Source organism: Gymnoscopelus braueri, assembly GCF_963280865.1.
Source record: "Gymnoscopelus braueri genome assembly, chromosome: 16".
In the NCBI taxonomy this organism is placed as follows: Eukaryota; Metazoa; Chordata; class Actinopteri; order Myctophiformes; family Myctophidae; genus Gymnoscopelus; species Gymnoscopelus braueri.
Window position 1 is genome coordinate 40,106,792 of NC_137616.1, and position 27,513 is coordinate 40,134,304.

General features: G+C 42.9%; 1 protein-coding gene across 1 annotated transcript; it reads left to right on the forward strand.

Annotated features, from left to right (window-relative positions):
* Nucleotides 1–1,746: 1,746 nt before the first annotated feature.
* LOC308102724 (uncharacterized protein) lies at nt 1,747–27,158 on the forward strand. Its single transcript, XM_080452563.1, has 7 exons — nt 1,747–2,060; nt 2,774–2,847; nt 6,617–6,703; nt 8,274–9,577; nt 9,753–9,970; nt 25,032–26,010; nt 26,245–27,158. Exons 1-4 carry the CDS (start codon nt 1,882–1,884, stop codon nt 9,296–9,298), a joined length of 1,365 nt encoding a protein of 454 aa, XP_080308689.1. The 5' UTR covers nt 1,747–1,881; the 3' UTR covers nt 9,299–9,577; nt 9,753–9,970; nt 25,032–26,010; nt 26,245–27,158.
* The last annotated feature ends 355 nt before the right edge of the window (nt 27,159–27,513 follow it).

A 27,513-nucleotide genomic window follows, 5' to 3' on the forward strand; every position in this document is an offset into this window, starting at 1 on the left:
AATGCAAATCGGTACACAGTATCTCTATAGTCATGTGATCAACCCGGATCTGTCCGATTTCCCATATTCCATCCTGATTGGCTAAGGTTGGCTTCCAAAGTTTGCAGGATTGGTCCGTTTTGAACAAAATGCCTCGAATCAAGAACGCAGCTTGCAATTTCCGTGAAATTTCACACGCACATTCCCACTAGGCCGAGGAAGAAATGCCACCCATTTCTAATTGGCCTGTTATAGCGCCACCAGCAGGTCTAATTTAGCAAAACACATTTTTGGAACAAAATGCCACAAATCATAAATGCAGTGTCCGATTGCCGTGAAAGGCCTAGGAAGAAATGGCACCCTTTTCACATTGGCCTATTATACCGCCACCAGGAGGCCACAATAACGTACCTGACCTGGCGTAGACCTGTGCTCCGAGGAGCACTTTTTCTAGTAACCTTTTTTATATGCTTTATAAATTAAGCACTTTGAAACTGAAGATGATGGCCAATGTTGATGATAGTAAAAATTATAATAATATCGTATCGATATCGTGAGCCCAATATCGTGTATCATATCATATGTACCGTGAAATTAATGTATCGTGACACCCCTAAATAGATTTTGAGTCATGTCAAAGAAGTTTTCAAAACATGATATTTTGACACTTTAAAAACTGAAAATTACAAATAACTAATGGGTATAAATACATGTATTTAAACCTTTTTAAATGTCTCACCATTTCCTGCATTTTTGGGTGAGCGGGGAACATAGAACCTTTTTTTGGTTGAGTGGGGAACATAGAACCTTTTTTAGAACCTTTTTTGGTTGAGTGGGGAACATAGAACCTTTTTTTGGATGAGTGGGGAACATAGAACCCTTTTTTTGGTTGAGCGGGGAACATAGAACCCGGGGAACATAGAACCTTTTTTGGGGGGGAGGGGAACATAGAACCTGGGGAACATAGGTACGGTCCTGAATCATCCACTGCCAGTGATTTTCTTCTCGATTTTCTTAACTTTTCAAGTAGTCACAGAATATTTATCTCCAGTATGATCGATCCCCTGATCGTTGCTAATCACGGTGGGTTCACTGTGCTTCCGCGAAAGAAAAACAAAATGTTTTATCGCGACCCCCTGTTTGCTTGTTATAGGCCGTTGAAAATCGCATGTCTCGCAAACAATACATACAATAGAGGTGAGATACAGGCGAATTCCCAAATACGTTAACCAGGAATTGAATGGAGCAGTTAATCTTGGGATCATGTGATCTCATGGTTCTGTGTGCATCTGGGGAGGAAATGGTCACTCATGTGTTAGCGAAGGGCGCCATCTAGTGGAAACACCCCCCCCCCTCCCAAAAAAAAAGGTTGTCAAAGTTGTCCTTGGCAATTAATGAGTTAAATGTGGATATTAGCTGCATGAAGGAATAGGATTTGGAACCTGGAGGAAGTTTGCAGCTTAATCTTATGATTCTCACGCATGTGTGACAGTGCCTGAATTAATTTTTCAAATGGTAATGGTCGTTATCTGTGTGCCACGTAGTTAACATCGGAAACTTATGTGATATCATCAATCATCATATGTTTTTCATATCCACCCACAGATAAGCAGACATCAGACAGAAGCTCACGTGATAACCAGCCGTCCTCCTCCAGCAGCATCCTGGGTAAAGACTCTAATGCTGAGTCCGGAGGTAGCAAGGCCTCCCAGTCCTCCTCCTCCACCCGGGGCCAATTCCACTCGGAAAGGCGGAGACACAAAGAGCAGCAGCTTCCAGCGGCAGCCGAAAACGCCGAGAGTCCCTCGGCCACCGCAAGCAATCCTTTTGCCATGAACGGTAGCAACACGGTAGCAAGGCCGGCCACGTTAGCAGCACTGGCTGCAAGGGGGGTGGAGGGGAATGAAGGTGGTCCCTGTCAGGAGGAGGGTGAGGGTGCGGGACCACACAGTGCTGCACCCGTCCTTGCTGTCTTTGTGCCACGTCACCATCCAGGACATCATGGAGCGGAGCATGGCGCTGGCCAGAGAGGCAGGCTGGAAGAGGAAGAAGTTGTACTCTCCACCGTTCAAACACAGCCGGTAAGCAGCACACAGTCTCTCTCTCTGCTTTGGTCTTGCTTTTGGTCACCAACCATTGACGACCTCTGTAATATTGTGAAATATATTGTAATATAATGAAATACAGGTAATCTGAACATGTCTTTTTCAACTTCAGACATGGTTCAAGTAATTTGTTGATAACAGTATCAATTTCTGTTCTCTCTTTCTTTGAATTACACCTCAAACTTGATCACAGAGCCCCTTTTGTTTCTGTAGCGTATAAGAAATTGCTATATGGGCTGTATTCCCACTTGCCTTCGGAGCCAGTGGTTTGTCAGGCATTTGTCTGTTCTCCTCTCCCCTCCTGTGTCTCGATCTCCAGGCTTTTATTTTTTAGTTTTGCTAAAAAAATTAAAGCCTGGACCAACCGGTTGATGTTCCGGGCATAGGAAGTGTTTCATTTCCCTAACCAACCAGAGTGCAGTGGGCGTCGCTCCAAATGTTGTGACGTCAGGGCTCTCAATGCTACACATTGGGGAGGAGGAGGGGCGTTGGGCGGGGGCTGACGGACAGATCGGTGAACCAATAGGATCCGGCGGAATTTTTCTCCGGAGATTTTGAACCCGCTTGTCTAGACATGATATCAGACACGCTAGGGCAGTCTAGTGGCCGCCAGACTGGTGTGGCTCATCCCTCCTTGCTGAGGCCAAGTCACTAAACCCCCACCTCACCACCTGTCTCTCCTCTCCCAGGTTCCGGCCCACCCAGGCCAAGACCAACCTGGATACCAGCGACTCTCAGGACAGCCAGACCAGCAGTGACACGGGTAAGGACTGTATGGAATTGTTATTACCACGATGGAAAGGCAAACGTATCGCAACTCGAGGTCAAAATGTGCCTAAAGTAACATTTGGTTTAGCAACTAGGTCAACCACTGTCGACTGTATGGGAATTTGACCACATAGACAATGTAGCTGTTTATCAAAGAGGCAAACTCCTCAGCATTCAGTGATATTTGATGTTTTCAGATCATAATAGGACGCCTTCGAGATTTTTTTAGATCTGAGGAGTTTTTCTTTTTTTTTCTTATAATTTTTTTTTGGAGGGGTTGAATTGGTACATTTTTACCTCGGCAATTGTGCCTGCACACACAAAGATACAGCTAGTCTCATAGAAGACAGTTCCCTTCCATGTTCTCCCACCACCCTTGTGAATTAGGCTGCAATTTATAATAGGTTTGGACAGGTTAAAAAAGGATCAGACTGGACCAGTAATATCAACTTTGACCACTTGGGGTCGCACTTTTAATAAAAGCAATGATACTATGTTCTTTTCGTCCTGCGTCCCCCCCCCATTATTAGTGTGGGGGGGGGGGGGGGGGGGGCAACCAGACTACTAGTACTCTTCCGACTTTATTCTTTCTTTATTTTTTTCTAGATAAACTTCATTTTGCCGCGTTACTCCTCCCATAGTTTTTGCGGCACACACTCGTGCCCTATTACATTACATTACAGTCATTTAGCAGACGCATTTATCCAAAGCGACTTACAATAAGTTCATTCAGCATAGATAGGGAACGAAACTACTAATCACCAGAAGCATTAAGTGCATTCTCTTCTAAAACAAGCAACCAAGAGTATACCTAGCGCTAACATAAAAGTGCAATATATCAGCTACCTAATTTCATAAACAGATGAGACAAAATAGGAAAATCAAATGAGCTAGAGCTAAAACAAATATGTGTATCGAATAAACAAGATCCAATATCCAATTAACAACAAGTAGGCAAGGCGAAGAGGAAGGGTAGTGTTTCCTGAAGAGGTGGGTTTTCAGCCTGCGGCGAAAGATGGGCAGTGACTCTGCTGTCCTGACATCAGTGGGGAGTTCATTCCACCACTGTGGGGCCAGAACAGAAAAAAGTTGTGACTGTGTAGATCAGCCAGAAGGACCCTTGAGCGACGAGGAAATCAGTCGCCCCGAGGTGGCCGACCGAAGTGGTCGGGCAGGGGTGTAAGCATCGACCATAGCCCGGAGGTAAGGAGGAGCTGCTCCTTTCACTGCCCTATAGGCTAGCACCAGGGTTTTAAACTGGATGCGAGCCGCTACGGGGAGCCAGTGTAGAAAACAGAGAAGGATAGTTGTGTGGGAGAACTTGGGGTGGTTGAACACCAGACGAGTCGCAGCTTTCTGAACAAGCTCCAGAGGTCTGATGGCAGATGCCGGAGCACCAGCAAGGAGGGAGTTGCAGTAGTCCAGGCGGGAGATGACAAGAGCCTGGATGAGCACCTGGGCTGCCTTCTCCGTGAGGAAGGGGCGAATCCTCCTGATGTTGTAGAGGAGGAATCTGCAGGACTGTGTCACAGATGCGATGTTTGCCGAGAACGACAGTTGATCATCGAGGGTCACACCCAGATTCTTCACAGTCCGAGTTGACGTCACCACAGCATTATCAATGGTGATGGCCATGTCTCGGTGCGGACTGCCCTTCCACGGGAGGAACATCAGCTCGGTCTTGTCCAGGTTGAGTTTCAGGTGGTGCGTCGACATCCACTCCGAGATGTCAGCCAGACAAGCAGCATTGCGTGCCTCCACTTGTGTGTCAGAGGGGGGGAATGAGAGGATCAGCTGGGTGTCATCGGCATAGCAGTGGTAGGAAAAGTCATGGGAGTGGATGACAGCACCAAGAGATGTAGTGTAGAGAGGTAAAAGAAGAGGACCCAGAACCGAGCCTTGGGGAACCCCAGTAGTGAGCCTGTGTGGTTCTCACACAGACCCTCTCAGCATCACCTGGTAGGAGCGACCCGTCAGGTAGGATGCAAACAGGGAGAGTGCAGAGCCTGAGACACTCATCCCCTCAAGGGTGGAGAGGAGGATCTGATGGTTCACTGTGTCGAACGCTGCAGACAGGTCCAGGAGTATCAGGACGGAGGAGAGAGAGTTCGCTCTAGTGGCATGGAGCGACTCCGTCACTGCCAGGAGGGCAGTCTCGGTCGAGTGACCCACTTTGAACCCGGACAGGTGGGAGTCCAGGAGGTTGTTCTGGTGGAGGTACGAGGACAGTTGTTTGAAGACAGCAGGTTCAAGAGTTTTAGATAGGAAGGATAGAAAGGAAACCGGTCTGTAGTTCTTGATCTCAGAGGGGTCAAGTGTCGGTTTCTTCAGAAGGGGGGTGACTCTAGCAGTCTTGAAAGCAGAGGGAAAGTAACCAGACATCAGAGATGTGTTAATAAGGTGGGTCAAGAAGGGAAGAAGTTCAGGTGCAGTGGACTGCAGCAGAGTGGATGGGACCGGGTCCAGGGAGCATGAGGTGGGGCGACTAGAGGTAACAAGGAGAAGGACCTCGTTAGGGGAGAGGGGAGAAATTGACAAATTGTCAAATTGACCGGCTTCATTGGGAATCGTGTGCATCCATTCTGCTAAGAGATACGTTATATAGTTTAATTGATATTAATTTATTAGGGAATTAATTTTCCCCATAATGAGAAATGAAAAAACTCCCATTCAAGTATCTTTCTCTAGGAAACACTAAGATGGGAGATTCATAGTCCAGTGCCAGCCGGCCGGCCACACCAGCCGGCCTCATTGTGATGCTATAACAGCCCACTTTACGTTTTGGCCTATAACTCTTGAACCGTAGGTCGTAGAATACAAATCTCTTTTTCCCTGGATTCCTTGGGTCATGACGCAACTCCCCATATACGCCACGCCCATTTGCGCCTGGATTGATTTTGCACCATTTTGAATCTTCTTCAAAACACACTTTTTGCACCTTCTCCTACAGATTTTGTCCAAATCTCACAAAAGTCAGTACACATGATCTCTGGATCCATGCGATAAACATATCCAAGCGGAATTTTGATAGTCCATACCGTTCGTTCCGTAATAGGCTTCCAAAGTTGGTGGGAGGAGCTTGTTTTACAAAAAAATGCGAACAAAACGTCCAGTCAATCCCATATTTGAATCACATATCAAGGGCGGTTTACTCAACGAATCCCCAAAAGCATGTCCAGAGTGATGTGACAATGCAATTGGCCCGTTACATTTGTGGGAGTGGCCTATTTATTCGAATCGCACGTCGCCCGACGGTATTCCTCGCGTCCCGGCAGCTACGACCCGCGAATCTCGTCAGCGCAACCACACTTGCAATTTCCCAGAATTGTGAATATTCTAGTTCCGTGTTTATATGGTTTCAGTTCACCTCTTTCGTCATTTTAAAAGTTTTAGTCAGTTTTAATTTTCTTTGACACTAAGGGAGTCAGTCGTTCGCCATGTCTCCTCTTGTTCCTATACTTTAAAATGAACACACTTATGTTTTTCTATTATGTCACCGCTTTTGGTGAGAGAGAGAGAGAGAGAGAGAGAGAGAGAGAGAGAGAGAGAGAGAGAGAGAGAGAGAGAGAGAGAGAGAGAGAGAGAGAGAGAGAGAGAGAGAGAGAGAGAGAGAGAGAGAGAGAGAGAGAGAGAGAGAGAGAGAGAGAGAGAGAGAGAGAGAGAGAGAGAGAGAGAGAGAGAGAGAGAGACAAAAAAATCTCCATCTGAGACACAAGTGAGACATTTTATGATGTTTTCTTCTCTCCAATGTGGTCCAACTGAAGCCACGAACAGAGAACTGCATCAACATCTCCTCCAAATGTTTGAAGAGGACGGCAATGAGGAGGATTTCCTTGGATTCCCTGCCTCTGGTATGGAAGAATATTGTACTGTTCTTAGTGAAACTGACTGATCTTCTACCTTCATTCTTGACGATATTGTATGTTATTAAATTGAGATGTTTATAGATTTCACTTCCTGTTAATTAGATTCTATTTTATTCTATAGATTTATGTGATTATTGTTATTACTTGGTTCATTGTAGGGAAATACTGTGATTTTAGCCTTGGTGCAAGCTAATGAGTAAAGTACGGTATAATGTTTTCTATTATGTATTAGGCCTGACCTCGACTAGTCAAATAGTCGACTAATTAGTCGTGGGGTGTCCGAGTCGACTGCGTGTCTCTTAGTCGAATTATAAAAATTATTAATTTATTAAATTATTTGACTGAGAGATTGGCCTAGTTTTTTATATTAATTAACTAATGGTAAGCCAAAAACATATTTTTTGCATGATTTGACTGAGAGATTGGCAGTCGAATCAGACTGATTCGACTGCCAATCTCAGTCGAATTGTTTTGGGGGGGTGTGTCCTTAGTCGACTGGCAGTCGACTATTGGCAATTAGTCGCCAATCAGATTCGACTATACAAATCCTTAGTCGGGGACAGGCCTATTATGTATATTATATTATATTATATATTTTTCTGTTACTCATTTCACTAGTTTTTGTTCTTAAATATAATTTGTGTTAGTTATAATAAGGACATAACTGATCATTGTGTCAGTGTTGTTTGTGCTCTTAAATGTGAAAATATCAGTGAAGGTACATATTTAGCCATTACATTTGGATATCAGCTGCATGAAAGAGTAGGATTATCTTGATCACATAAACATGCCCTTTAGGTGTTTTACACTGCAGGTTATCAGAAGCCTCTATCAACTTACCCCCCTCCCTGATATATTACCTAAATATAAGGCCTCCCTCACACAGTTCAAATAAGTGTTTTGTGGCTGCCTTATACCTTACGTGAGGCATAAGGCCATTTAAATTCATTCCCTATGGAAGTCACATGGTTTGATAAAGCTGACTTGCTTCGCCGCTCTCTGGTTTTACCCCCCCCCCCCCCTCCCCTAAGGCAAGTCAGTTTTATCAAACCATGTGACTTCCATAGGGAATGAATTGAACCGGCCGTGTGCCTCACGTAAGGCATAAGGCAGCGACAACACACTTGTTTTAACTGTGTGAGCCGTGCCTGTGTCAGTCTTTACAGATACTGCAGTTATTGAAGAAGCTGCTACACTAGTTTCATGTGAAAGCAGTTTAATAATTTGTTTTTCAGTCGATGGTGGTTAACATATGCGTACCAGGCCGTTAACACTGTGATTGATTGATTGATTGATTGATTGAAATTTTTATTAGGCAAAAGAATGTAAAACAACACAGTTACATTTATAATGCTTTTGTCTAAAAGGTCCGGCCAAAAAAGTCCTTGCGGACTTGTTTCCGTTGGGGTCCTTGAGTTAATTTCATAGACATATATAGTAGCAACCAAACAGTTCAAAAATCAACATGAAAATACAGATAATACAGAAAAAGTACCACTATGTACAAAATAAACTATGATATAATAAACGATGTGTTTTTCATAACGACCCACAGATGAGCAAACGTCTGTACAAAAAGATGTAGAGGACAGCCAGCCATCAGACAGAGGCACACCTGACAGCAACCTGAAGCCAACAACGATGGTCTCTGACATTCCAGAGACAACCGCCTCTCATGGCCGTAACTCAATGAGAACCTCGCAGCTGTCCTCTGCTCTCAGCATAGACTCCAGCATCCTGGCTAAATCCTCTAATGCCGAGCCTGGCGGTAGCAAGGACTCCCAGTCCACCTCCTCTTCCACAAAGGGTGAACTCTACCCAGGGCTGACAAGCGCCAAAAAGCAGCTTCCAGTGGAATCTCCCGCCGAATTGATGACCCCGCAGTTGTCCTCTGCTCTTAGTATGGACTCTAGCATCCTAGCTAAAGACTCTAATGCCGAGCCTGGAGGTACCAAGGACTCTCAGTCCTCTTCCACCCAGGGTGAACAGTACTCAGAATGCCTGACAAGCGCCAAGCAGCAGCTTCTAGAAGAATCTCCGGATGAGCTGATGACCCCGCATCCGCCGCCTGCCCTCATCATAGACTTCAGCATCCTGGAAAAAGACTCTAATGACGAGGCTGGAGGTAGCAAGGACACCCAGCCCTCTTCCACGCACGGTGAACTGACAAGTTTAGAGCAGAAGCTTCCAGCGGAATCTCCCGAGCCTCCCGTGGACATCCCTTCTGCACCGTTCACCCGTAGGGCCTCCAACTGCAAGGAGTACCGTCGGCCCGGTCAGCCTGAGGTGAGGAACCAGCAGCCATCCTCTGTTCTCAGTATAGACTCCGGCATCCTCGGTAAAGACTCTATTGCCGACCCTGGAGGTAGCAAGGACTCCCAGTCCTCCTCACCCTCCACCCATGGTGAATTCTACTCAGAAAGGCTGAGAAGCTCAGAGCAGCAGCTTCCAGCGGAATCTCCCACTAAGCCTCCCGTGGACATCCCTTTTGCACCGTTCACACCGCAGGGCCTCCGACTGCAAGGAGTACTGTCGGCCCTTTCTGCCCATGCAAGCCTCCTCCTCCGACACAGCAGGTAGCAGCAGCCTGCCCGTTGACCCTGTCACAAAAAGGGCAAGGGGGAGGCCGAGGAAAACCCCAGCAGCTGCAGCACCCGTTGTCGAGACGAGGGAGAGCTTGCAGGACTGCACATTGCTGAAGCCATCCCTACTGTCCATCCCTACTGTCACCATCCCGGACTTCATGGAGCGCAGCATGGAAGACCTGGCCAGAGAGGCAGTCGAGAAGAAGAAGTTGGACGACCTGGCCAGACTGGCAAGCGAGAAGAAGTTGTACGCTCCACCAGCCAAACGCACCCGGTAAACAGCCTCTCATTCTGATCTGTCATGTTATGTCAAGTTTTTTGTTGACCTCCTCTGTAATATTGTGGGTATATACTTTAATATTCAAGATATATAGGTAATCTGGACTTGTCTTTTTTAATTTAAGACATGGTCCTAAGTAATTTCAAACTCTTATTTCTTTGAGTTACAGCTTGGCCATCGAGGACAAAGAGGGCTTGGAGGGCGGAGTGGCTTTCGATAGCAGCAGCAGCAAAATGGAATACTTTGGCTTTGACGACTTGGGCAAGAGTGACAGCGAGGAGGAGAGAACCCAGGCTAAGGTGACAATGGAGGCAGCTGCGGTGCTTGCTTCTCTGAGCACCAGCATGGATGACTATCAGGGCAACCAGACCAGCAGCAGCAGCACAGGTAGGCCTGAGACAGCATGGACATAAACTACGTAACATTTGTTGTAAAAACGTGTATCTACCGTTAACTACGTTTATTACACAGCTTGGTTGAATGCTTGATTCTGATTCGTTAATCACTGAATTTAATGGTGTGTTATTTCTGAACAATGACCGATGAGCTCTATAACAGACTGCTGTCTAATCAAAGGCTCAGAGCACCTACTGCGCTGCTTGATTTTATGCTGTATCCAACACTGCAGCCATGTAAACAAACGCACAATTTACAACTAAACGTTGCTCTCCAGAATGTTTTTGTGTGTTTTTGTGTGGACGGCCAGCACAACACTTCTGGAATACTTTCATTACCACTTTTGGATCAATTTATTAATTTATTTGTATTAATGTATTTTTTAAGTAGCCGTTAGAGATGCGCGGATCGCGGTTTTAGTTAACCGCAGTTTGGGTGGATTTGGGTCAATCAAATATAATTATTAATTAATATTGGATAAACCGCGGGTGAAATAATGCGGGAATTAAATTAATGATATCAATCTATAGGCCTATTATAGCTCTTAAAAGGCACGAAATCTCGCCGTGCATGCGTTTGTAGTATTTTAATATTACGTCATTTTACATCAGGCAAAAATTAGCCGCCTACTGCACGTTGCCAACAACAGTGTACAGCATGCAGCCGGTGTTGCCAGATCTTGCGAGAGAAATAAGAAGCCAGGTCTATGAAAACAAGCCCAAAACAAGCGCCAAATTAGCCCAAAGGTCGCTTATAAAAAGCAGACATGGCAACAAAGAGAAAGCGAAAGTAAAGTGAATGAAGCTCCGTCTTGCTGTTACCATATGGATTGTATACAGTCACTACATTGCAACAGACATTGATGAGTAACATTGTTTATAAGAAAACTAACGTCAGGAAAATAATAATAATTTGATGCGGTTTGTGTGGATCTAGAAATAGGATGGTATAATTAATGCGGTTGGATGGCGGGTGGATAATGAACATGTATACGTGGATTTGGGTGACGATAAACCCCATCCGTGCATCTCTAGTAGCCGTGTAATAAGCGGGATAATTGACGGCCCCTTCATGATCATCAATCAGCCTGTCAGGGGTTATTTCTCAACAATGACCGGCGCTCCGTCAATTATCCCTTGCATAGCCTATGGGAACTTGATCACATATACAAGTAGCATTTGTCATCTCTAAATAAAGAGAACATGAAAAAGATCAAGGTATCTATACATAGCATAAGACCAGCAGATACAGTATGTACTGTACATGAGGTAAAGCATAAGGTGTGAAAGTGGTAACACGTTGGTAGGTCCACATGATTAGACATGGTGAGGTGGAAAAAAAACAACGCATAGGGCAGAAACTTCACTGGTAAAAACTAATAAATATTATCCCAATATATTCAGGGTTTCTGCGAGTCCTCAACACATTGCCTGCCCAGGACGCATACAATATATGGCAAACACAAGGCCCATTCAACTGGCCACAGCTGTGCAACGGATTACCGCGAGCGGATAAAACAATATTTCGGGACTCCCGATATCCCCGTGCGTGTAATGAGGCGATCTCCATGAGGACGGCAGTCACGGATAATATTCCATGATTTTTCAAAGGTACAGTGAAATCGCTCGTTTTTCGCTGGCAGTGGGGTGACACTATTACACTAATGTACTGTGGCAGTTAAAGGGATATTTCACTTTTTTTTAAAAATTATCGTCTACTCAGGCTTTTGTGAACACCCCAGACAGCTTTTAAGTTGCTTGATTCAGTATTTAAATATTTGATATCTAAATACTGGCCGTGTTTTTTCAATAACTTTTTTCATTTATTAAAAATAAAAATATTTGTAAAATAAAATAAAATAAATGAAAAAAGTAATGAAAAAACATGGCCCCCTCACGTATTAGGAGGGCGATATGAGTCACCAGAACCAAGGACGGGTGTTCTTGATGAATCTATCATGGTTAAAATGGAGTTTGAAGTTACAATGGGTTAGTATAGGAAGGGGGCGTGTCTGATAAAAGTTATATCAAATATCTAAATACTGAATCGAGCAACTTAAAAACTGTTTTGAGTGTTCACAAAAGCCTGAGCAGATGATAAAATGACCCAATTAGTTTTTTGAAGTGAAATATCCCTTTAAGACCTGAGGCCGATTCTAAAAATGTCTTCTAAATCCTAACAGTTTTCTGAAAAACGTATGTTGCTATATCAGAGGTTCTCAAACTTTTTCATACCAAGGACCCCCAAACCTGTATTTGGCCGCCGTACCCCATCTCCAAATGTTTTGTTCCAGGGACTCCCAGAAGCAAAGATTTTAGTTAAAAATGTTCACTTTAACACATCGAGTGCCATAAACGGTCCGGACCGTTTTTGAGGATCCAAACGAGAAGTGCCGAAAACGGTCCGGACCGTTTTTGACCCAATTCTATTTTTATACGAGTGGCCCACGTGGGGCGCTAAAACGAAACTTTGACATCACCCAAGGAGTTTCTGAGAAGAGGCTGGATATGGCTCCATGTCAAAAATCCTTCCGGTCGGCGTTTTCAATGTTATCTCCTTGACTAAAAGCTTAATATCTCCATTTATTTTTAACGTGGTGGAAACGAGCCGTTTTCGATCGGCGATCACGCTGCAATGGAGGATCGCGTTGGAAATATTATTGTTCCAGGCGTTAGTCGGGACCCTCCGCCGTCTCGCACGCACGCTTTGTTTATATGCACTTCCGCGTCGGGGCTTCTACAGCACGAAACGTATAACGCAAGTGGATGGAAGAAATGCAGGCACTCAACGTATAATATTTTAATAAACCTCTGGCACCCAATGTGTTAAAATAATACATATTCGAAGATTTGCAAACATTTACACAATAAAAAAAAAATAGTAGATCTACAAGCTCGTAGCTATGAGCTATGAGCTTGTAGATCTGCTATTTTTTAATAGCCAAAGTATTAAATAATGCTTTTTAGCTCAAATCTAAAATGACACGGATGCTTTCCTGGTTTTAATGGACATGCAGACCTGCAAGTTCCGCACCAAACTTGGCACCAACAATGGTCAGGGGGCTGCCATCAGAATAGCCACACCAGGGACCACACGAGGGACCACGCCTGTGGCACCATTACTCCGCCCCCCTCTGTGTTCCTATTGGCTGGGGTTTAAACAGCCATAACACCAGTTCCCAGCATGCTAAAGGCCCCAAACTTGGTAGGTGCTCTGCGATGGCCATTTGGGACAGGCTGTAATTGCTTAAGCCCCGCCTCCTCTAGGTTCCTATTGGTTGGGCTTTAAACAGCTATAACTACAGTTCCCCGCATGCTAAACGTCCCAAACTTGGTAGGTGCCCTTAGATGGCCAATAGGGACAGACTGTATTTGCTTAAACCCTGCCCCTCTGTGTTCCTATTGACTGGGGTTTAAACAGCCATAACTATAATTCAAAATTGGTAGGTGGTTGCAGAAGCCCCACCCCCTCTGCTTTTTGGGGTTTAAACGGCCATAACTCCAGTTCCCAGCATGTTACAGGCTCTAAACTTGGTGGGTGGTCCCTCAGACTTCCAATTTCATCAAAGATCTCCACTTCTGTTTTTTCCTTCCTACTTCCGGTTTGTCGGATTGCCTTGAAACTTCACCCACACGCTCTCTTAGGGGTGTGGAGTTCAATGGTGCAACCCGGAAGGGGATCTGTTCACTTTTGGTTTTACCAGGAAGTGGTCGTAGACCCCTACCTCCTGAACACAAGGTCACACAGGTATGAAAGTGGACCTGGGTGCTGTAAGTACATCGCTGCTCGGCAGCAGCGTTATAGCAGTGTTTAACACTTCAAATGGCCATACTTCGGTGATCATTGCTCTTATCAGCGCAACATAGGACTAGGCCGCTTGGCGGCCTGAAAATCTAGTACATTTAAAAGGTGTTAAATTGCCTTAACTCATTGAAAAAAAAATGTATTAATTAAGTCAGCCAGTGCCAGCGTTTGTGAGCATTTTTACTAACCTTTCAAGAGCCACAGAATATTTATCTCCTTATGATAGATCCCCCGATCGCTTTAAAAGACGAATCCGAGTCTTGTAGTATCGGTGGGAAAAAGCAAGCCGCCGCGATCATCCATTCCATAGTTGTGGCCAGTTGAATGTAGGCTGTTTTCCCCAAAAAGTAACACAAACAGCGGAAAAGCCATTCTTATCAGAGAATGGGGTGTTTTTTTTGCAATCACGTGACCCGCTGCTTCCCTCCTTCACAGAGAGACAAACAGTGATCCATAGGTGAGCGAACAGCGCCATCTAGTGGAAAACCACTGAAAACACAAAATCTCGTCATTCTCGTCATCGGCGGTGTGGGCAAAATATGACGAGAAATCTCGTCATTGGCAGCCAAAGAGTTAACTGTATACCAGAACCACTAATGCTAAATTCATTCTTGACGATATCACACACTGTGAGACAGCTTTGGAACCCAGTCTATGTGGTAAAATGTGCATATAAGTTTAGCTTTAAAAACTTGGAATTGGAAGAAAATCCATCAAAAAAAGGTCTTTAAAATGTCCCTTTATTTGTCAAGACAGTCAAAGAATTACAAAATGACAAACTGTACATGGCCAAACGTGACAGATGCAAAAGACTTTTCATCATGCAATACATTTTATACACGCTACCAAGAAGGTGTCCCTCCTTAATACAACCCCTTCCTCTTTGCTTTCGACCGATCACAATTCAGCCCGAACAGCTGTGAGAACTGGGACGGCCCCCGGCCGGCTACTATGTTGAACATCTTGTCTTACAATAGTTTGATATAAATGAGTGGTTTTATTTAAGGCTAAACTAGTAGTAAAGGTTTTGTAATAATTCCGGTAATTCCGTATTTAATGTAGTCATACACTTTAGAATAAGTCTAAAAATCATATGTATCCGTGCTTGTATGAATGAATTAGATAAAAAGAGATTTATGGAGACATGAACTATTCTTAACTCATTCGGTGACATTGACGTGTAACATGTCCATTTTTTCCAAAGCCCAGAGTGCCAAAGACGTGTAACTCGTCCAAACCGTGTTTTCAGTGTTAACCACTAGATGGCGCTGTTCTACAACCTATGAGCCACCATTTCAGGCTCAGTCACAGAGAGATCTAGGAGATCACGTGGTCACAAGATCTGCTGCTCCATCCACTTCCTGGTTAGCGTTGTTTGAGGAAACAGCTGTAACTTGACTTCCTTTTTTTTCCCCCTGCATTGTTGACGAGACATGCCATTTTCAACGGCCTATAACAAGCAAACAAAGGTTCGCTATGATATATTTATTTATTTTTGCGGAAGCACAGTGAAAGCCTCCGTGTTAAGCAACTTTTGGGGGATCGATCATACTGGATATAAATATTCTGTGACTACTTGAAAAGGTAAGAAAAACGAAAAATCGCTGGCACTATTGGCAATTATTTATTTGAATGAGTTAAAAGACTTGTGTCTTGCCCATAAGGTAACACAAACTATGTTTACAAATGTTAGTGTCGATTACAGAATAACGTTTTACTAAGATTTGTGTATTTAAAAGCTGATCTTTAAATCAGAGATAATATATTTGAACATTACAGCTTAAATATTTACTTTGGCTATATTAAGACTTAGAACTTAAAAAATAGACTCCTGTGTATAGGTACAAAAATATTTACGTAACTCTTACTTCACTTACTTCACTGCCAGACTTATTTCTGGCTGCGTTTGCCCACTGCCTGCAATTTTCGTTTTTCTTACCTTTTCAACTGGTCACAGAATATTTAAAGGATCTACACCATGAATTTAAAAATATATATATATATTTAATATCATATTGTTTATGTCCCTCAAACGTTTTCCAAAAGGTTTGAGCCTAAATCAAGCCTCAGATATACTCATTCCAACTGCCTGAGTGCTCAAACTGGGGTATTCCTTGGGATAGAAGAGTGGTCGGGGAGACCAAAAACACACAAAAAAGAAGGAAAAGTTAAAATTCATGGTATAGTCCCTATAAATCCATTATGATCGATCCCAGGACGGCTGCTAAGCATGGAGGGTTTCACTGTGCTGCTGCAAGAGAAAAAACAGAAGAGAAAAAACTCACCACGACCCCCCCTTCCCTTGTTACAGGCTGATGAATATATCATGTAACAAAAATGCAGGGGAAAAAAATAGAACTCAAGATACAGCTGATTTCCCAAAAACACTGAACAGGAAGTGGATGGGGGGGGGGGGGATCTTTAGATCAAGTGATCTCCTGGATCTGTTTGACTTGAGGGTGAAAATGGTCACACAAGTGATAGAGAACAGCGCCATCTGGTGGAAAACCACTGAAAATGAAAAAGTCGTCAAACATGTCCTGGGCAGTCTGAGCATTTGGGGAAAAAAGACGTCAAACACGTCCTTGGCAGCGAATGATTTAACACATTGACTGCCAGAGTTTATTCATAAAGTACTCACCCCCTTGCCAGCGATTTGCGTGTTTTTTTTATTTTGTAATCTTTCATTCAAATAAATTGTCTGACTGCGGTTTTAAACACATACGACAGTTCTACCAGCAGAGAGCAGCAAATAGACACCTCGATCACTAGCTGATTCACTCAACCCCCCCCCCCCCCCCCAAACAGAGTCAAACAGTCAAATACGTCATAACCAGATGTGACGTTTTCGACAATCGGCGATCGCCGACCAGACCGTTGTGATACACGACGACGATGACTGCTCGTCACCCAGACTAAAGAAAATAGAAGTGGAGCTCTCCGTTCGTGTTTTATACCATGTGAAAAAACGTGTTTTGGCCTAAAGAGCGCATTTTTCAAGCTAAAACCGGAAACGGAAATCGCAAGTCGAAAGTCTATTAACCAAATTAAACATTAGGACGCAGATCTGCGTTCTAGATTATTCTGGCAGCCCACGGTTGTATCTATCTAATGTTTATATGAACCTAAGATTTGATCATAAGACAGAAATGAATTTATAATACACGCCTTCTGATAATTCTAAGCCAGTCTTGTCGACTTCCATCTAGAGTGAAAGAATGTTAATTAAGTTAAACAAAGGGATTCTACCGTTGCGCCTCAGCCTTAAACGGCCAGTCCGGTGCGTCACAGGGATAGGGACAATATGAGCAGAAGAGAGAACGCTGGAGCAACACGGACAGTTCAGGCTAGGCATGTAACGATTCACTCAACTCACGATACGATTCGAATCACGATTCGAGGTTCACGATACGATTTTTCACGATTTTTAAGCACATTTATTTTCGAGACAAATTACTGGAAAACCTTGATTATTTCTCTTACAAAAATCATGTATTTTTTAACAACTGTATTTTCTCTTATCCTCTTTTCAATATATGAAATTAAGCCTTTTTTTATTATTCATGAGGTACATGCATTAACTGTAAGGTACACATTAAGACATATACTTTTTTATCTGTAAAATAATAACTTTAAATATATAAGTATTATGAAATAAATGAATTTTAAAACATATATCCCAGATGAAATAAATTATAAAGAAAACCTTCAAATAAACAAATTAAGGCTTAGCCTTTGTTCCAAGCTTGGGATTTACAAGTAATTTTTTATCTATGATATATTCAAAGCATTCTGTACACATTTATGTAATAAGGGAAACTGTTTTAAACTGCTCCAAATGAGATTAGATAAAAAATGTATTGATTAATATCAATGTAATTCGCTATATATCTGACAGACAGTGTTGAAAGGAGTTTGACGTTGTCAGCAGTCTGATACAATTGTTAAATTATTATTATTCATATAGATTATTATTCATTGTACTCTGCAGCGGCAGCCGCACCGAGGCGCTCCAGAATTAGCCGTTTTCATTAGAAGTCTATCAGTTGTATGTTTCCTACAGAGTTTAAATCAGACAGGCTAACAACAGCTAACAACATTGTCAGATGGGGGAGGGGGTAAACGGTATAGTTTGGGCTATTCATCAATCAAATAAACATGTTTACATGCGACGCACATTTCCCTCTTTATGCAGTGCGATCGCCTAGTTGTTTAGATTTCATAGCCTGAGAGGACGTGAACCCAACTCTGCCGTTCATAGCCTGCCGTTGAGTGAGTGAAGAAGAGACCGACAGGCAGCTATGGTGGCCCTGAGGGGACAAAATAGTAGGCGGATAACAAGGAATGGAGTCTGACTCCCTCTGCTGGTTGCATCGCGATGTCATATTTTATTGCATCGATTTAAATCGTCACCACTTTGAATCGATTTAAATCGATATACGATAAATCGTTACATGCCTAGTTCAGGCCCTTTATTTATTTTCGGTGCAGGTAAAACAGACTGACGTTTCGGTCCCTCGACCCTCCTCAGAGTCATGACTTTGAGGAGGGTCGAGGGACCGAAACGTCAGTCGGTTAATTAAGTTAACTTTGGAAAGATACTTTGACCTATTTCCTGTGTTTACTGTCAACACCTCAAAGCCTGGAGGGCTTCACCTTACACAAAGGGACAAAGACTTTAGGAGGGGCTGAAATGTCCTGTTTCAGCTTTCAGTTGACTTATTTTAGGGTGAGGTCAAGAAGATCAAAGGATGTGATCTGTGGCTTTATCTCCACTCTGCTTGATCAGCTATAAATTAGTTAAATAAGTTATACTACGGTCAATAACTGATGATATGACACATTAAAGGGAGACTAGGTAACTTTGAGCCTAAATTAAAAAAATATATATATTTATTTTCCCAGCTATCAGCCACTATATAATTATGCTGCTGTGTTTTCCTGCAGAAATTATTGTATTATTGTATTTTGGTTTTGTTCCACTGTTTACGTTGACATTCCACTGTTTATATTGACATTAATCCCTTTGTAGGGACTGAAAAGTCTGTGGGGGGAGAGGGGGGGGGGGGCTCAGCCGGAGCTCTTAATTGATCCCTTTGAACTTCAAAGGGGTTGTGCACTGAGTTGATTGATAGGGCCATAAAAGTGTCAACCTCGTTAGTCCTCTCTCTAATCAATGAATGCATCAAAGCAATCACTTTGATGCCTGTCAGAGAGGGGAGGGGGGAGTGTGTGTGTGTGTGTACAAACACAGATCTGCGAAGTTACCTAGTATCCCTTTAACCAATTAACTCATTGACGAGTATATTCGCCATTTCAATCCAAGGCGCAGACCGCCAATGACGTCACTCGTCATTTGGCATTTTCAGTGGTTTACGATAGAGGGCGCTCTTCCGCAACCTGTGAGTTAATCCAGGGCTTCCAGATCAGAGGACAACCGGAAGAATCGCCGCGATCAAAACGAAACCAACCATTTTATTGTGTTTTTATTTTATTACCAAGGGCACCAAGTGCCCCTTGATATTCAATGGAGAGAACCAGGGAGGGCCATACACATTTGCCCTGCACACCAGCAACTCAATCGGTTCTCTACCGTCTGTAGTGATGGGATGTTCATGACAGGTTCGTTCTAAAATGCTTCGGTCTTTGGCATGCACGTTAGAGATGCGCGGATGGCCTCTCACGTCATCCGAATCCGCATGTACAAATTAATTATCTGCCCGTTATCCAACCGCAATAATTATATTAGCCAATTTAAATATCCGCATCCGCACCAACCGTTTTTCCCGTATGTCAAAATATTATTATTTTCTGGTATTCCCCGTTAGTTGTGCGATGCGATCACAAAATGCATTGATTTAGCCTATGGAATGTCGGTGCGTCTTTTTTCTTTTTTTTTTAACCGGTGCTGCGCTGAACATGAGCGCACATGCTCTGCTGCGCTGAACATACACTCTGTGCGGCATCCAACATACAGGCATCCAGCATACATGCGGAATCCAACATACAGAGCGCTCTGCTCTGCTGCCAGGTGCCAGCGCAGCACCGGTTTGAAAAAAAGAAAAGACGCACCGACATTCCATAGGCTAAATCAATGCATTTTGAGATCGCATCGCACAGAGGCTGCTCTACACACTCACACAGACACAAGCACGCAGAGATTTAGCTATTTTATGGATAGATATATTAGATGTCATTAATTTATTTACCTTAATATTTCACCCGCGGTTTATCCAATATTAATTAATAATTATATTTGATTGACCCGAATCCACCCAAAACTGCGGTTAACTGCGGCAACCGCGGCTAAAACCGCGATCCGCGCATCTCTAATGCACGTGAACAAACCCGTTCACTTCCTGAAACTGTTAGGTGCAGGCTTTCGTTCATGCTCCCCCCACTTTTTCGTGTTAAGGACACCCAAATTGATATGTATTTGGCCACAGACCCCCATCTGAAAATGTTTTGTCCCAGGGAAGCCCCAGAAGATAAGACTTTTGTCAAAATGTGTCAAAATTATTCAACAGTTTCCAATTTGTTTTCCAAATGTGTCCAAAAATAGCAGATGTAAAGTACAAGCTTGTGGATAAAATGATTGTGATGCTATATTAACGAGGCTACTTTTGCTGGGAACCCCCTGGAACCCCCCGAAGGACCTCTAGGGGTCCCTGGACCCTACTTTGAGAAGCACTGTGCTAGGCGACGCAGGGTTTGTGCCCGAAAGGCTGCAGTGTCCCCTTACATTTTGGGGAATGTTACACATTGTACCACCAAGTTGAATTATGCTGGATAATTGTATTGATTGTATGTATGATGAAAATTAAGTTTAAATGGTGTCAAAAATGAACTTTTTCCCTTTTGAGTCTTTCACAAAAATGCATTTTTCTCTACTTTCTGTGTTTTTGGTGAAAACAAGCTATATTCAACTGTCAATAACTAAAGAACGGAACATGCTAGAAACATTTCTTTCCTGATGAAAGTAGAGACTCCTTTCTTTTGAGATATTTGGTGTTTACGTTGTCATAGCACAACATATTCTGGGGGTAAAAATGCTCAAAAACGCTGGCAGTGGCCGCAGACTTTTCTGAAAAACTCTGGTAGTGAATGAGTTGAGACCTGAGGGCGAGTCTAAACTGTTTTCTGAAAAACTTGTGTTGCTATATCAGTGGTGCTCAGACGTTTTCCATGTCAAGAATCCCCAAAATGATATGTATTTGGCGGCGGACCCCCATCTCAAAGATTTGAGTTGAAATGTTCCCTTTAAAAAAAATATATATATATATTATATTCAAAGATTTGCACAAATTCAGCTCTCCGCAATAGGCGTCCCACAGGGCATTTGCGGACCGCGAGGGGCAACTGTCCGGCCCGCACCAACCCCTGTCCAATTTTATTTATTTTTTTCCCCCAAAAAAAAGTTTTTCTTTTGGCTAGTGAAAGTTACAGGTATGGTGTGTGTGTGATATGAAATGTGAGCTTACCATAATCACAGTCATCTTTAATCATATTCCATCATATTCAAGGGCTTTTGGGGAGAAATGAGACGTGTGTGTGTGTGTGTGTGTGTGTGTGTGTGTGTGTGTGTGTGTGTGTGTCCTAAAGTGATTACAAAAAGAAGACTTTTTAAAAGAATACAACTGTAGTCTATATCATTTTTTAAATTACTGTTATAGATGCATAGCTGCATGATTATGGCAAATTATGGGTCCATAGTTCAGAGATCAGTTATTGAAATTATTATTTTTAAAAGTGGTAATCCTTTTAAACAAACAAAATCTTATCTTAATGCAAAATAAATTTCTTATTTTGACTAAAGGCAAAAATAAATAAATAAGGTTTTCCCATTCAGACACATAGCAGGACATGTATGTCTGCATTTAATTGTTCTCAAAGTGAGCAATGTACCTTATGTCACTAGTCATGGGGTCTTCAACAGGGGGTCCGGGACCCCTAAGGGTCCTCAGAGTTACTACAGGAGGGCCGCCAAATCTTTGTGTGATATGATATTTTTTACATTAACCACTAGCATTTCTGAGGAGGACTTAAGCCAAAAATAGCAGATATACAAGCTCATGAGCTTGTAGATCTGCTATTTTTGGCAAAGAGGTATATAGGTGTAGAGGGGGAAAAAGAGCAGACTAAGTTAAAAGAATAAATATGACTTGACAGTCATATTATTAGCTGTGTGTGTGTGTGTGTGGGTGTGTGGGTGTGTGGGGCTTGTCAGCGTGTGTGATTGTTATCATAGACCTGCTTGTTTCTCACCAAACCTGGCAACTGTGCGACTCTAAATGCTAATTGTTTTTTATATAAGTGGTGTCAACATTTTTAGACACCACACAGGTCTTCCTAACAATAGCGAAGATTAAAGTAACGGTGAACATGGCCAAATAATAACTTAATAGGCCAACTAGGTCTGTTTAGGCTAACTCTATAGCCTGACTTCTCGCCAAACCTGGCAACATTGAATGTGCGCCGCTAAAGGCTAATTATGTTTTTTATATAAGTGTTGGCAACCTTCTTAGACAACACACGGGTCTTCCCAACAATAGCGAAGATTAAAGTCGGGGTGAACATGGCCAAATAATAACTTAATAGTCCAAGTAGGTCTGAGGAAGCACGCTAGCATTTAAGTTAACTCTGTAGTCCGCACCGTCTGAAGCTACATAGTACGTTGCACTTGCAGAATACTATTGTTGAAGAAACTAAGGAGCCTTGATTTCCTCGGGGAGGGGAGGGCTGGTACTGCTGAGTATGGGCCGTCTCCCCATTGGCTTAAACGGGGAAGTGTCCCCATTGGCTTAAAGTAGTGAAGGACAGCCAGGACAGCCAATGACAAATAGGTGTCGCGGATGAAATAGGTGTCGCGGATGACGATGTCTCTGTCTGTTTATAGAGCAGCTTTGCAGCTGCTAAAAAAAGTTTAATCTGCAGCACAATTTTATACAATATAGAGGGGGTCCCTGCGTCATCGCTCTCTCAGCTAGGGGGTCCTTGGCCTGAAAACGTTGAAGCCCCCTGCTCTAGTCTAGTCTAGTCTCCTGCCTTTCAATGATATCAAAGGAAAAATATTACCTTATGTCACTGTTTTGGCTTGTTTTTAACCTCTGGGACTTCAAATGTTACACTACTCTCTGTTGCTCAGTGAACTTTGTTAAACTTTCGGACGAGTCTTAACGAGCTTTAATAGGCTACAGCTGGATAGATGACAAGATGTCTGTAGGCACATTAATTAAACCATGCGCAGCGGTGTGGATGGATGATATCATGATCACATCGTCTTTTTTGTTGTTGTTGGAAGCTGCTTACTGCAATAAGGACTTTTCCGATGGCGCCTATTAATTTATTTGGAACAAAAAGCAACCCTGCAGGTAGGAGGAATGAGCACTGTCCACTGGGAGAAGCACACACACACACACACACACACACACACACACACACACACACACACACACACACACACACACACACACACACACACACACACACACACACACACACACACACACACACACACACACACACCACCTGTCCGTGTCAAAGTTGTACCGTCTTCTCAGCAACATATGCAAAGATAGACAGGGGGGTGATTTTTCTTTGGAACTGGCTAAAATAAAAGGGGTGTTTATAGGCTGTTTTGCAATGCTGTTGTCTGTCACTGAAAGTGAAAGTAACTTCAACTGCATGTACCGTCTGAGAATCCTGGTGACGCACTTACTGCCTTTAAACTCTCTGTGATCGACGGACCGACAGCCACGGCATTGACTAGGCTATAACTGCGCGCAGCATTATGGAATATATAATCTATTCCATAATATATATATTCGATATATGTATCCTTATGTTTCAAAAGTAATCAGCACCATCTGTAGGCTGTCACTTTTTGCTAATGTTTACCGAGTCGATTCGCAGGATTTGATCATCATGCTGTTGCTGCGCAGTGCCCATGCAGTATCAATTTCACCGGCATAAAATCAGAATTTATGACAGTGACCGGCCGGTCACCGATTCGGCCGGTTTGACGTAAAACCGTCTTTTTTGAATGTAGGCACATTAAAATGTTGCTACCACTTATATAAAAACATTATTAGCTTTTAGCGTCGCACATTCAATGTTGCCAGGTTTGGGGAGAAAGACAAGCAATCAGGTCTATGAAAACAATCACACACACACACACACACACACACACACACACACACACACACACACACACACACACACACACACACACGCTCACAGCACCTGGTATAATCATCATCATGATTTGTGTGCATGGGGTTCTCATCTTAAACAAGCTGCGTGCTTAACTGAGTCTTCCAGTTTAGTAGACCTTGTATTGTGAATGTGTACTGCCATGTACTGTGATTCTCATGTCTTACTAAATAAAAGTACATCAATCAATCAATATGACTTGTCATTTATTTCTTGTTTTTCTCTGTGTTCTGAAGCCTTTTCAGCTGCAATGAAAAAAACTATTTGCCTGCGGTTGTCGCTGTTGAGGGATTTTGCCGGTCAATCATCGCCTCTTCTCCGCCCCTCCCCTCTCCGAGAAGGAGAGGGGAGGAGAGGGAGTGGTATTAATGTACTTTGACATCAAAGTCCACGGGCCAATCACAGTACTTTTCTGAGCCTAATTATTCCGAAAACCCCAGACCACAGAAAATCCACTGAATGTTCAAAGTTCAGGTTTTTGGGGTGTAATTGAGGTCAGAAAACCTAAAAATAACAAACAAATCCCAGGGCTAAATTATGAGCCCCACAACCAATAATAATTATAATAATGGTGGTAAGAGCAGCAACAACACTAACGTAACGGGAACGCCGCCCCCAAGCTCCAATCTGTTTGCAGGTTGTGTGGCCCTCGGCTTGGTACCCTAGACATAATTTGGCCCTTGGGGAAACTAATTGTGGAACCTGTGCAATATGAAACAGATTATTTGCTCCACAAATAAATTATGAAAAAGATAGTTTCCCATATCTTTGCTTAGATTTGCTTAGAATTATTAGCAGGTTTTTCACCAATTCTGATACATCTGTGGAAGCCAGAAATCTGCCAATGTTATCAGTCAAACGATACACAGTATCTCTCACTATAATCAAAACTTTGACCAAAAAAACAAAGATGTGGAAACAACAGTAGAAGTTCCCTTCAACTACCACAACTACAAAACAGGAAACAAAAAACGGTATAAAAAATGGTGGATAAAGTTCAAACATTCACTCTCATTTGTTTCTTTTTTTTGCCTAGACTTCCTGCACTTCCCTGTCTGTAAAGAGGTGGTTTCCACTGAACGGCAGGAGAGAAGCCCCATTCTGGTCCAGGAGTCACCAGAGAAGCAGGAGGAGCTAGCCAAAAGGCTAGAGGAGGCATTACCGACATTACCAGCATCGAAGAGTGAAGATTACAATGAAAACAGTTGGACAGAGCCTCTATCCAGCACCTCTAGTGAACACATGGAAACAAGAGACGGTGGAGCATTACAACCAGCAAGAGAGGGACAGTCGCTCCGTTTACACTGTTCTGAATCTGACTCTGACAACAGTGAGGAGTGGGAGGAGACCAGAGGCAGGACCTCAACTGGACGCGTGAAAACACAAGCTGAAGTAGAGGACTGTGGAGAAACGTCACACACTTCCGAATCTGACACTGAAGACAGTGGCAGTGAGTGGGATGAGACTATGGAAGCACAGCCAGTTTCAAAATCGCTGAGATCACGCAGGAGCAACAATGGGTCCCAGGACAGGAAAGCATCCAAGACGAGGATTAGAGCAGATACAAGATGTACGGTTTGTGGTAAACGATTTCGTTACAATAATACTCTGATCAGACACAAGAGGATTCACACAGGTGAAAAACCCTTTACTTGTACAATTTGTAGCACAAGCTTTAATCAACAGGAACATCTTCTTAAACACATGATCTCGATTCACTCAGGCAACAAACCCCTTATGTGTACAGTTTGCGGCGAAAGCTTTACTGTAGATGCACATCTGGAAAAACATATGCTCAGTCACACAGCCTTTGGTTGTACAGTTTGTGATAAAGTATTTGGTCAAAAGAATGCTCTGAACACACATATGAGGAGGACTCATACAGCGACAGCTAAGAAACCCTTTAGTTGTACAGTTTGTAACAAAAGTTTCAGCCGCAAATTTGCTCTGACCGGACATATGACCAGTCATACAAAAGGAAATAAATTGTAGTTATACAGTTTGCAAAGGCTTTGGTCAGAAGTTTGATCCGGAGTAGCCTGAGGCTACGAGCTCAATCCATGGTCTTGAAGGGCGGACCCAAACACAGCCGCCTGGATTTGTGCGTGGCTTCCTATTGCTTCACCAATCTATGTCCCCGCCTCCCCTCCCCTCCCCCCCTCGGCCTGTGCACGGAGCACGCTGACGTCACCAAATTTAGAGCGACGCCCCTCTGCACTCTGATTGGTTAGGAGATAACAAGGTCCAAGACCGATCCGGAGAGACGGAGACTCATTCATACAGGGGGGAAAACCTATATGTGGCAATGGTTTTGGTCAACAGGGATATCTTTAGAAACACATGGGCATTCATATAGGAGAGAAACCTAATTAGTAACAAATGCCTTTATTAAAGACGCCACCTGGATTGACACCTGGTACTGTAGCTTATACAGAACAAATATGATCATTCTTAATTCAACATGACAATAACAAGTCATGCAATTATTTAAATCTAGTGCTTTGAACATGGTTTGTGTTGCCTTTGAACATGCCTTTTTTCTTTCATGAACGTGGTGTATGTAGGGCCATAGAAGAGATCTTGAAAATGGGGCCCATGCTTTTTTTATCGTCTTTGAACACCTTTTTCTTTTCTGAGCATTAATCTGATGCAATGTTATTTTATTACATTGAAAGTTAAATTAAAAATTGTAAGTTTACCTGACCTATTTTTATTTTTATATTGAATGTTAAAGTCGAGCCTCTCTTGCCATTGTTTTCTCAGAAAATGTGTTTTGCCTACAAAGAGAATTCCCAAAAGCGATGGATAACAATGTGATATGCCGCAAATGTCAGTTTAACATAATTTGTTAAATATTTTAATCTTGTAATTTGAAGGTGTGGAAGAACATGTAACTGTTTTTCTATACGCGGGAGAAATAGATATACATTTTTATTTTCTATGGTACAGTGATGGTGTTTACCTGTAAGCCACTAAACTACTTATATTTATGTTCATAGAGCGTTGTCCAATGGCAAAAATATGTAATTTTATTTTTATACATTTTCTAGGCTACTTGTTGATAAGCAATAGGTCTATGTTCAGTTTTTTGGTGTTTAGTTTAAGTTCTGACAGTTGTTTACAAGAATTGGATTTAAAAAGTAAACCGATTATCAAAGACAAAGCCATTGTTTACATTTATTTTGTCATGTTATGGATTTCCTTCAGCAAAATTATCAAAGTCAACGGGAGCGGGAACCATGACAACAGACCAGTTTGTATCAAACGGCAGAAATAAACTGCTGCTGTTTTGGTCTTACATGTCAAAGGTACACGCCCATATCCTACTGTAGCCTGATCTACAAGCCTACAACATGGCACAGATGCTACGTGCTGTAGTCTTGGAGATCTGCTATGTTCTGCGTGCGACACAGGTATACGACTAGTCATAAATAAGGCATGAGATGCGAGAAGCAGCAGCAGCGTCTCCACATCTCAGTGGAGAGAGGGGGGACAAGTCAAAGAGTTGAACAGATCCA

Bases quoted from the DNA above. Each gene is read 5' to 3' on its own strand.
- LOC308102724 (XM_080452563.1), top strand. From the start codon at position 1,882: ATGAAGGTGGTCCCTGTCAGGAGGAGGGTGAGGGTGCGGGACCACACA. The intron at 2,848-6,616 runs GTAAGGACTGTA...GTCCAACTGAAG, and splicing joins CCAGACCAGCAGTGACACGG to CCACGAACAGAGAACTGCAT. The intron at 6,704-8,273 runs GTATGGAAGAAT...AACGACCCACAG, and splicing joins CCTTGGATTCCCTGCCTCTG to ATGAGCAAACGTCTGTACAA.